Genomic DNA, 11998 nt, shown 5'->3' on the forward strand with positions numbered 1-11998 from the left:
GACCTTGAACAAGAACATTACACCCAACAATTCAAGATTCCATCTTTCCATGAAACACACTGGGAAAGAGCAGCCCCCCCTCAGTTATCCTGCAACTTTCTTTCTAAGGCTCTACTCCTAAACTGCTTAAACAGGTACCCAGGAACTCATACAAATAGCATGATCAAAAGATATACTGGAAATTCCCTACTTCAAATAAAGTCACATAGAATTTCCCTTCAGTATAATACAATTTCCACATCAGTCACATACTGGGCCTATACTATTTGACAACCACAGAAAGAGTTCAGGCCAAGCTGCCTGTAGACAAGACCATCTTGAATTTTCTTTCTGCATTTTGTTTACATATACAAGCTTGAAAGTACTGGAAAACTAGCTCATAGATGAACTGTTTTCAGAAGAACATTAAAAAAAAGAAATCAGAGGCAAATCATGGAAGTCATAGGAACAGCAGAATTACCAAAAACCTGACAAGCCAGCAGATAGAAAATGAGAGCACTACGAATACGCAGCACCATTCATTGCTGGGTTCATTACCTAACTTTGTCAACCCTCCATAGTTCCCTGATACAAGGCAACTCAAACTCATAGCATGGACACAATATGGTGATGGGCACATTATACAGGCAAACTAGACAGTTTTATCGAATGCTGTTTTACAAGTCAAATCACCTATCTGCTAAATGTACTTCTAATGTGCCACTCACTTAAAAGTTAAGCACTACATAACGATTACCCTTCTCCTCAAGTAACCTTGAGGATCTCCAACCTTAATTTAACTACCCAATCTCCTCTCTCATTTTCATGTTTTGTCATCCATTCAGGAGAAACTGAGGTAGGTATTACTCAAGCTAGTTAAGAGTTTAATTCTCTAACATCTGCCTCTACTCAATGAATCAACAGGCTATTTCAAAAAGGAAGTGCCAGTCTCTTTTCCCTAACATGAAATTAAGGCTAAGCAAGGCTAAATCAGGCCCTTTGTCTTTATTCAACAGAGTAATTGTAACTCCAAAGATCCAAGCCCTTGTGCAAGTGATCACACACACTGCCTTCAGCAATCTGCGAGATCTGATCTCAGTTAAAAGTCAAAAGTTTGGTTTTAGCATGCACAAATTTGTTTGTTGAGCTAGGTTTATTTGAAATAAGCAAGAGAGTATCTCAGAAGCACTATTTAGTTTGTAAACACACCACTTACAAAAAGATCCCAAAGAATATATTCTGAAGAAAGCCTTCAAAGTAAGATTTACATGAAGCAGAAACGTCAACAGCCTCAAATATTTTACCACTATGCTAGCGGGAACAGAAAATGAAACAGAATAGGAAAAAACAAAGCAAAACTATATATTACTATATAAACTGTGTGCACTAAAAAAGTAAAGTCACAAGTAAAAATGTTCAAACTTTTTAAAAAGTCTGTAATTGCATGTTTCTACAAGTACATGTTTATCTTTTATTTTTAATAAACATACTCTTGTACCATAATTACTCATCCATTACACTGGAAAGGAATGCATTCAATTCTACAACATAAATAATTCAGTTTAGGATAATAATGTGTCCATGTCCACCACACCAATGATGCAAGATTCCAACAGAAATAAATCCACCACAGAACTTGTTATCCATCTTCTAATAAACACACTTTGAAATAAAGTTTTTGGATAGCTCTCACTTGGTGTATGCATTTACATCACAAGCATATTGGCAGAATCTGGATTTACATACCCTCATCATGTCATCTTACTCAAAGATACCAAAGAGATGCTGCAAGTATTCCTCAGCTTGCTCTCTCACAGATTTGACCAAAGAAAATCAGTACAGCCACACAAGTCCTCAGCTTCCTTCCAGCTAAGTACTCAGAAAACTTAGAGGCACATGTGCTAAACCACCTCTGCATTGCCAAGGACATTTAAAAGACCACTTTGGATGTAGCACTTCATCTATCTTGATAACCTTGAGCAGCCAGAAATACTGACAGTAGTATTTACTACAGGACAATCGTCCATAAACACACCTTAACTAAACTAGTCAGAGAACAGCACGGAGAACTAGCAGATCCACATAAGTTACTTAATTGATAGACCTATAAGGCAAAAAATATACACACACAATATCAGGCTTAAACTGTCATCAGACACCAGCTGAGGACAAAGAAATACACTGGGCTTCTGCTTGTTGGGAGTTTCAGCAGGCAGTTGTACAGTGCTAGAAGAAACATAAGGAAGAAATCATGTTTCCAGGTAGGGGATAACCTTTTACTAGCCATTTCTAATACATGCCAAAGCTCACTGTATATGCACTTAGCTTGTACTAATCAATACACATGAAAGGCACACTTTTATCAGATTTAAAGAACAGAAAACCATCCAGTAATCAGATTTCCAAAAAAATAGCACTCCTCCCTTTCACAGGCACAAACCTGAGGGGAAAAGCCAACTCTTTCCACCAATAAGTATAAAATAGACACTATTTTTGTGCATTGACAGTAAGCCTACCTTGAGGAAACCAACTTTTAGATCACAACATACATTTCTAAAACTGATCTGAAGTCTAGGATCTATTCTGTTTTCTTCTCTTCATCTAAAATTCTTTCCACTCTGACCTTCTAACCTCTTTTCTACCCCCCATTTTTATTTTGAATTCATCTAGTCAGCCAAGGTTCAGTTTATTCATCATCACACCACAACTATTAGTATTCCTTTTGATAGTTTGGGGATGGAGATGGCAGCACAGGAATCACAAAACTAACAACTCTTGATACTTGCCTACACAAATTCTCACTGTAGACACATTGTGCTGAATATTCCTGCACTGCTCTAGCTACATGATGGTTTGTCTACTAATAGACAGGAAAGTTTCATGACCAGGTATTTCAAAAATCAGCTCTTTCACTAGCATCACATTTACAATTTTCTGCATATTTTTAAGTAGATTTCAGGTATATCTGAGTATCTAACAGTGCCAGCCCAACTAGTACCACAGAACAAGCAAGACCACTGTTTATGGGCATGCAAAAATATTAAACGTGTACCCAACACAATTCAATCCCAGAAAAGTTGAGAGTTTGTCATGGACTGGCCATCTGCAAGACATCACTGGTGTAGAGTAAACTTCATACTGGAGTAAAGACAGAGAGAAGGGAAGAAAACACTGCCAAACATACCTGGTAGAGCTTTATAATGTGTGGGTGATCAAGCATTTTCATTATCTGCACTTCTCGATAGATCTTCTCCAGATTCACAGCATCCAGCTGAGATTTGTCAATGATTTTTATTGCCACCTGCAGCCAAAGAGTAAAATTGAGATTAAAACTCCCCAACATTTTTCATTATTAGTTCATCCTGATTATAAAGAGTACCATAATCCTAGATAACTTAAGGATCTTTCTTCTAGCTCAGAAATACACACCCCACGCTTCAGGATTTAACAATACAGCAGCACATTAAACATGTCAGTAGTCCCATTAAGTGTCTGCTGGACTATCACCTACATTTGCATGTCAGTAACCAAAAACTTCACTGGAAATGGAAGACACAGAGCAGGTGGTAGAAGGTTAGTGCTCCAATGGGCCCAGCTACAGAAAGTTCCTATATCAGCAGGTGGTGGGAATAACTAAGGACCCTGTATGTACAAGTGCTTTAAGGACAAAAAGCTCTCTAGAAAGCCTAATTATTTCCACTTCTGGAGTCAAGGTAGCCAGTTTTAATTCTACAGATGTAAAGCAACATTTAAGCAGCAACTGTTGTCTTTACACAAGTAATTAAAGATACAGTAGACTTGTGTAGTTCTGACTGTTACATACTTATTTTTAACTGTGATGAATATGCTATTACACAAGGACATCTGCAATTCATCTGTTCAGGGAGGAAAAATATTCATCTCTAGGGATATGCCTGCCAGTCAAACACTGCAAACAGCTCAACTAGTTTAGAAAACAGATTTGGGTCCTACTGACCTTACTTTTAGTCAATATCTGAGAAACAAATTAGAGGACACATGCTTGTGAGATTCCAAAATTTAATTTCAAAAAAAAATTTTTTTTTTTAATTTCACAAAGAGGAAACAACTACAGCTGCTATAAGAAAACACACACAAAACATAACAGCACTGAAAAATATTAAATACATTAACGGTGTACATTCACCCTGAACACCACATTACAAATGCTGAAGCAGGAGCAAACAATAAAAATCACACAAACACTTCCAATTATAGCTGTATTTCACATAAACTATTGAACTACAGGAGACAGCTGTTATGCAGGAGACAAAATCCACAGGAGGTGAACCTCATTATCTCCAGTAAGGCTGATTATGGACCTACCTGAATTCAGAATTAACTATTTACTGACTTCATTTCAACATGCTTTTCCTTTGTAACCTCTTCACAGAGGCATACTTGCCTTCCCCAACCACCAGAGAAATAAAATAAGAATTAAGACCCTGCTATGAGTGAATAAAGTGATCTAGCCTTGTAATCAATGGAAAGTCACTTTTTTTTAAATGCAGGATGCACTACAACACAGCTGAAGTAGAACAAGATTCTGGTTTTCAAAGCACAAACAAAAATTTCCAAAACAATGCAAAAGATGGTTAACTTTCACAATTCCTCATCATTGTAGAACTCGCTGCCACTCACTAAAATTGAGTTTAATCAAAAAACAGTATATATGGGCATTAGACAAAAAAAAAGGAATAAAGGTTCACATTCTACAACACATTCACCATTAACCATGAAATTGTTCTATAGCCTGTATTCTTCAAAATGTAACAGTTGACACTGTTGGGAGAAGCGGTACTTAAAATGTTATTCAAGTGTTCAGTGCTCTCCTCCTCTTCTCCAGCTATCTGCAACTATTTCTTCTCTCCCAATATGACATACAGCAACTTAGATAATCCTGATGCCTGATCTCAAAATGTGCTTTGCTGTTCTATTCTGCTAACTATTTCTAAGTATAGCACTGTCCATAATAGATCTACTCTGCCCTCTTTCACATCACACTACATTCTGCTTTGAGAAATATACAATGAACAGCGATCAGTAAACAGGGATCAAGTCCTGAGAGATCACTGGCCTCCCTTTGAAAGTTTGTCCTGTGACTATGAAGACAATACCTCTAAACCATGCAAGTAAAACAGGTGGATAGCATGTTTCTATTCTGACTTGCTACCCTCTTACTCTACTCTCATTCCTTTCAACTATATTTACTGTCTTACATAAGGTATATACATAAAACTTAAGAAGGCCTAATTTCACATGTGCAAGTAATAAGGGACAGACAAAGGAAGAATAGCAATGTTCATTAACGTTTGGATTGGATTATCTAAATACATAGTTCCCGCTTAGTCTTGCCAGATTTGCACTTCAACTACTCCCTACAGCACTTGCTCATTCTCTCAGCAGGTCCCCTTTTGCTCACATGAAAAGGCAGAGTAGCAAGTTGCTTCCTTATTTGGTCTGATTATATGCCATGTGGCAGCAGAGGATGCAAACAATCATACATACAGCTGAACCCCCACCCCCCAACACCTCTAAGTCTTCCTGCCCTAGGTTAAGATTACACCTAATAAACTGACTTCTGCTTGGTTTTTTGCAGACACAATTAACCCAGAAAAATCACTTTACTAGAAAGTTACAAAAAGTAATCAAAGTAATCAAACCAAGCCACTAAAGCCAGACCAAATTCTTAAACACACATCAGGAAATATTTATTAAAAATGTGTGTGCCACGTTTCCCCACTTCCTCTAATTTATTTTGTACTGGTTCCCTGGAAAAGTAGCATCAGAGACACAAGATGGTTTCTCATTCATTCTCAACATTATCTTTGTTTATAGATGTTATTTGGGCAACTTCCAGATTTAAAAGGAGCGGAGACCACTATTTGTTATTTACAAAATAATAAAGATTAATCCTTAATAATCTTGCATTCCTACCAGTACACAAGCCAGTAATCTCTGTCAAGAAGCAAGGTATCTCCAATCTCAGATAGATCAGGTTTTTTTCAGAAAGTGCAAACACCTCCTTCATTGATCCACTATAATGCAAAAAATCCTGCTGCCATTTGTGCTATTAGCTATGACACAGCATTAGTCTCTCACTAACTTGAGGTATTTACAGTAACTTTTTTCTTCACCTCTTTCATCATAGAAGCACAGTGTAGAAGCTTCACATAAAACTTACAGCACTTAACTTAGACTGCCTCCTTCCCTTGCTCTGGTCCATTTAATTTCACTTTACAAAGTGACTGTGCGTTTTCTCCCCATAGTTCTCTATTTTATGAAGCTCTCTAAATGCAAGTGAGAAGAAACTAAAGTAATTTTCTCCTGTTTACTCTTCTTGCACATAGGAAATGCGTGCACTACAGAGAAGCTAATAAAAGCAAAGCTATACAGCACTTCAAAGAAAAGAGGTTAGGTCTAACACAGAAGAGGAAAACAACAAGCAAGACCGCAGCAAGGCAATAAGGGTTTCCTTGGATAATTTGAAAGTAATAGCAGCAGCCTGCCTGCTGGGGCTCTTGCTGAACCTTTGTTAATCTATCCATCATACTATCATGTATTTGATTAACACAAATATTTATACATCCTTCTCCAATACTTCTCACCCCCTTCAAATGGGAGGGGGAAAAAAAAAGTCCGCAACTGCATGGCTTGCTATTACTACTTTTTCCAAGGAAGCTTGACTCTCACCACCTCACCCCAGTGAAAAATCCAGCTTTATAAGTAAACAGACTCTTGGCACTTTTTTCCAGCATAGTTTGGCACTTCCACAGTTTGCTCTTATATTTTGAGTATTCCTTCTACTGAAAGCATAAATATTTAATACAGTCCGTTACCACTTCCAAGCCAATCTACAGAAGTCTACATAGCCAGCTTTCTCCACAGATATCAGGCACCATTCCGAATGCTGCAGTTTAACTTCTAACATCTGCAGAAAGTTCCAACAAACTCAGTATCTGAAATAATCCTAAGCATAGTTCTCCACTAATCAAGATTACCTTTGCATTTGACATGCAAGTGGAAGTCGGGCGAGATAACGAAGGACTAAAAGTATTTCTAGTTTCAACGGGCATTTCATTAAAAAACAACATATTAGATCAAACCATGTTTTGTCTTATAACATGAAATTCTCTAGTACTATTAAACAGTTGGCTTCTGAATGAAAAAAGTGAGAGTATACAATTACTTGAAGAAATAAATTTGCTGTTTATGTTGCAATCCTTGTACAACTCCCAATGTGTATATTATGTATATGCATACAGTAGCAGGCTTTTATATGAGAAGCATAGTAGCAGCTGGCACCACTGCTTCTGCAATCAAATGCAGATTAGATATCGCAGTATTTTCAATCTTCAGTTCTCTTGCATCTTGCCAGGTCTGTAGAAGGTTTAGAGAAAAACCACTTAGATATACTTAAAAATCCAGCAAATTCTTTATAAAAATGTCAGGAGGAATATTACATTCAGTAGAAACAGCTCATTTCTGTCCATAATCTCAGCTGTGACATGATGACAGGAAAAGAGGAATCAATTTTTATTTAAAGCTGAAGAAGTCACATCAAGCTGGAGAACAGTTTCCTAACTAAAAAGTGGTTTTGTCCCCAAATGTACAGCTTCCTAACTCCTAATGCCTTACAGAGATGTTGTAACATCACTGATCTTTGCAAAATAGTGCATACAGACAGACAGCATAAATAAATGAACTCTCTCTAGTATGGTCAATCATAACAAACCAACTCCTGCAGCACACACCAAATGAAGGAAAATTATACAAACTCTGTGATTCCAGCAAGCTTCTAGTGTTAAGGTACCTTTTTAAAAAAGTTATTACACCTCTCCTAAAAAAAAAATAATAAAAATTCAAACATCAGCATATGTACATCAAGACAACTTCAAGGTGACAAAAAAGTAGTGAAGCCAGATCCCTCCCTTTTCTTCCCACTTTGCATTTTTGCTGCTTAAAGACTTAAGAAAACAGCAAAGATGTTTAAGAATATTATTCCTTCTTAATTAAAAAATATTAGGAATAGCAAAATAGGGAAGGAAATACTTACTAAAGGCCTAGACAACTGGAAAGGGAGTTGGTATTACCCTAATCTGACACATCTGGGAACTGAAACTGTCAGGCAGCATATTTGAAAGGAATGTTAAGCAAAATAATTTTTTTTAATCCTTCAACTACTCCAGCTTTCAATTTTCATTTAGTTTTGCTATTATCCATTTAATTCTCTAATCACTCTTTCAGAAAAGAAGCAAACAAAGCCTAACATGTTAACACATAAAAAGTTCGTCCATGTCAGTGTAAACTTTAAGGTTTCATCCAGGTTAAACTCACATTTGAGTCATTAACCCAGTGCACCTCAAAAGTAGATTAACAACATAAGAATTAACAAACAACTTCCTGCGATCTGGAACTAGTCCAATTTAGACCAGCAGAGTGTTTGAATATCAGAGATTTACAAAAACATTGCCTCCCTTAGGGTGCAGTTTCACATTACACCCAATCTGATCTACCTGTGAGTTGGCTGACGAAAGGGGCTGTTCTGCTGTCACACTCTGCCTCTGGATAGGTGTTCCTCCTCTACCCCCTGCAACAGATCTAAAGAGCCCATGGCAGCAGAGTTAGATCCATGCCTTGAGTCTTTTTTTGGTGATGGCTTAGTTTTCCCACTGTATTGCTCCACTAACCCAAACCGTGGGCTACAGCACAGGGAGATGCTGTTTCTACTTCTATCATTCAGTTTTGCCTACACACACTTGATCAGACACTCACATGTCTAAACCAGTATCCCATCTCTCATCAGTAGCTAGTAACAGTTTGAGAGGAAAGTATAAACCACCTGTAACATAACAGTTGAAAGTGCAATTCTGTGTACTTTTTTAAGTTAAGGCAGTCAGAAATTTGTATCTGAACCATAATGACACACTAGTAAGAAGGGTTTAATTTTCATCTGAGGAGCAATGGCTAATATTCTTCTGAAGATGACTAAGCCTTAGGGTTTGTTACAGAATGTCATTGTCTGAGGAGGGGGGAGAACCTTTCACACATTCAAAGAATTTCCTTCACCTTTAAAATGTAAGGCCTTTTTTTTTCAGGTGGTACCTTCATCTGTTCCAAATGGCAAGCAAGAAGCAAGTAAACATTATTTCATACCTCATTATATTTCACTAGAAGCAAATACCAATCTTTCTAAATTTCATGTTTCCAAATATTTTTTTTCCTCTTTTCTCAGTTTCTTTTCCCTCTTCTCCTTCTAAAGATGAATTTTGCTCACTTGCACATGTTTCATTAACAAATGTTATCCTGAGATCACAGGATTCCTGGCAACTTGATAAATAAGCATGGCAGGAAAGAGCATATCATTAACTTAAATGGCAACAAACAAACAACAAGCAAAGCAAAGGTCACATTCAAGCTTGCAGCCCCCTTCTGAGCACCCTGTATGGACTTTTATTAAAGAGGGTCATTGACTATATTACAAATATATAGCAATCCCCCCATTTTTGTTAATTTTCACATTTCTTTCTGGTTGACTATTTTACTGCTGTATTAATATAGTGTTTCACTTCTAATTTCAGAGTTTATTTGAATACACATAAGAGAGGGTAGTAGATGGATGTCTTTTGCTTCAGGTCTGGTTTCATTTTATTTTCATCTGTAACTTTCTTTAACAATTTTATGGCAACTATATTTAGTGTTTTCAATTTATATTACAACATTCAGTTCTAACATGTAGGTTTTTTTATACACAGGATGGATTCTATACATAGTCCATAAATGCTAAGCTGTCAAGGTAATAAAATTCTGTCTTTTTAAATATGACAGTTACTAGCCAGTATATCAGCATAATTTAGAGACTGTAAAAAAGCAAACAATTTTATAGGTCAAAAACATTTAAAATACAATTTCAAAGCACCTGCACTAAAAAAGCCCAAAAGCAAATTCATAACGTAAAGACTTTGAACAGGGAGACTCAGGAGAAACACAGAGAAGGAAACAGTCCCTTTAAAAAGGACTTTTCTGAGCATGTCTTAACAGAAACGTGGCACAGATGATGTAGTACAGACTTGCTGGGGAGATGGCATTAGTTTGTTTCAGAACCTAATAAGCTAAATATTCTTCCATTGCAAGTTTAACACAGGCAGTCATACTCTGCATATAGATGAATGCAAGAAATAAGCAACTTAAGTTCTGTTGTTTAAATTTATTAATAAGCAACAGATTAGAGAAACTCTCAAACATGAACATCTTGCATCTAGAAATGTTATTAAGCAGGACTTCCACTTTATGTGCATAGTCAGCTACCACTAAATCAAGTGAGGTTGTCCCAAACTTGAAGTGCTTATTCAAAGAAGTATTGTTAGAATTAGTTTCCCTTGACATTACTAAAAGTGATCTTAACAGGGTTCCTCTTCCTCAGAGACCATGTAAATACTTCCAGCAACTAAGCAATTAAGTTTCAAATAAATATTCTTGCATCTCTTGCTGCAAAAAAATTTACTTGAAATTTGCAAAGTAGCTGTATTGAAAAATTAAGTTTGACACAAAATTCTGTTATAGACAAATCTGCTGTAAAAATAATGCAGAAGAAAAAAGGCTCCGGATTATACACTGTACACAAGGCTTCTCAAAAAAGGTATACATGGTTAACAAAACTCAAATTTTTATTGATGACAATGTACTGGAATTTAAGAATTTCTTAGGGCACAGATAAAAGAATCATACCAGAGTTGGAGAGCTGTTAAGCTCTAAGTTTTCTATAATATTCATTATTTTGAACAATACTAAACAAAGACTTACTGAAGTAACAAAGTCAATATTGAAGTATTCATCCTCATCATAAAGCTTGCCAAAAATGAAAACTAAAAAGTAAGTGACAACCTACTGCCTTCAACTGAAATATTTAGGGGTTTGACGTATAGCATCAAACTTGGGAACAGAACACTTTCACGTAATGTTCAAAGGTCTTTACTTGGCTCTTCAGTAATAGCAGGGAAAGATTTAAAATGATTAGCAGTTTATTGTGCAACTTCATACAGCCATAAGAAAAATTTCTTTTAACATTTGGGATGCAAAGCCCATCTACCACAGCATAGCTAGAAAAACATTAGCATTGGAGGTTTGTTTTCTTTAACCAAAGTCCAAACTCACGGCAGTTTTCATTCCTGTGAGGAATGAGTACGCCATACAAGACTACAGCAACTGAATAATTCCAGGTCTTTTCAGCTTGTTTACTTTGTACTATGGACAGCATTTTGTTTAGTTACTTTCCTTTTTTTGTCTGRTATGAGCACCACATTAAGCTCCTCTTCAGTAAACAATGAAGAGGATCATAACAGACTGACATAGGCTCACCTCTAGGTGTAGTCATTAAAACTACTTAAGAAGAAAACATGAGGAGGCTGATCATTCAAAACCATTACTCCCATCAGATAGCAGTTTTTAAAGTGTACCTGACTACATATTATCCAAATAGACCACAATAATTATAGTTTTAAGTGAATTACAAAATATTAACAATTTCAAGGCTAATACTTACTAGGTAACATTTGATCAGGCTAAAAAGAGAGAGAGAAAGAGAGAGAAACACTGACTAAAATGGTTGAATTTGGTTAACTCGTAGGATAACTTAGGAGAATTCATGGCAAAATATATAAAAAAAATAGTTCCTGTGCTAAAACAGACCACTACTGCTCATCTGGAAGTACTGGCCAGGTGAGGAATTTATAATATATTCAGGACAACAAACCAAACATAAAGCAAGGTCTGAACCTTCCTTATTAGCAGTGAGTTATTATCTGATCAGTGTGCCTCATGAACTAAGCCAACAGCTGTCCACCCCCTCACACACAGCCCCCAGCATCCTTACTGTCACAGCCACAAACCAGCAAGTGCACTGGCAGGGGGGGAGGGGGGTGCTGAGCCACAGGGACCCCCTGCTACAGCTGGGCTAAGGGGTATTATTGCTGCCCTTGCCAGGAAGATGGGGGGGGGGGGG

The 11998-nt window shown here is 36.8% G+C and overlaps 1 protein-coding gene across 2 annotated transcripts in view; it reads right to left on the reverse strand.

Moving 5' to 3' along the window:
- Nucleotides 1-8532, reverse strand: part of SIK2 (salt inducible kinase 2) — a 61501-nt gene extending 52969 nt beyond the window's left edge. Inside the window, exons 1-2 of one of the 2 annotated variants that reach the window (XM_026068658.1) lie at nt 8514-8532; nt 3164-3280 (exon numbers count right to left, since the gene is read on the reverse strand). In XM_026068658.1, the coding sequence (XP_025924443.1) occupies nt 3164-3205 (42 nt within the window). In that variant the 5' untranslated portion in view covers nt 3206-3280; nt 8514-8532. Of the gene's footprint in view, nt 1-3163; nt 3281-8513 lie in introns of those variants that run through there. The other variant, XM_026068657.1, reaches the window with a different exon arrangement.
- Between the last annotated feature and the right edge of the window lie 3466 nt (nt 8533-11998).

This window comes from Apteryx rowi, unplaced genomic scaffold (genome assembly GCF_003343035.1).
Source record: "Apteryx rowi isolate R43461 unplaced genomic scaffold, aptRow1 scaffold_278, whole genome shotgun sequence".
Lineage (NCBI taxonomy): Eukaryota > Metazoa > Chordata > Aves > Apterygiformes > Apterygidae > Apteryx > Apteryx rowi.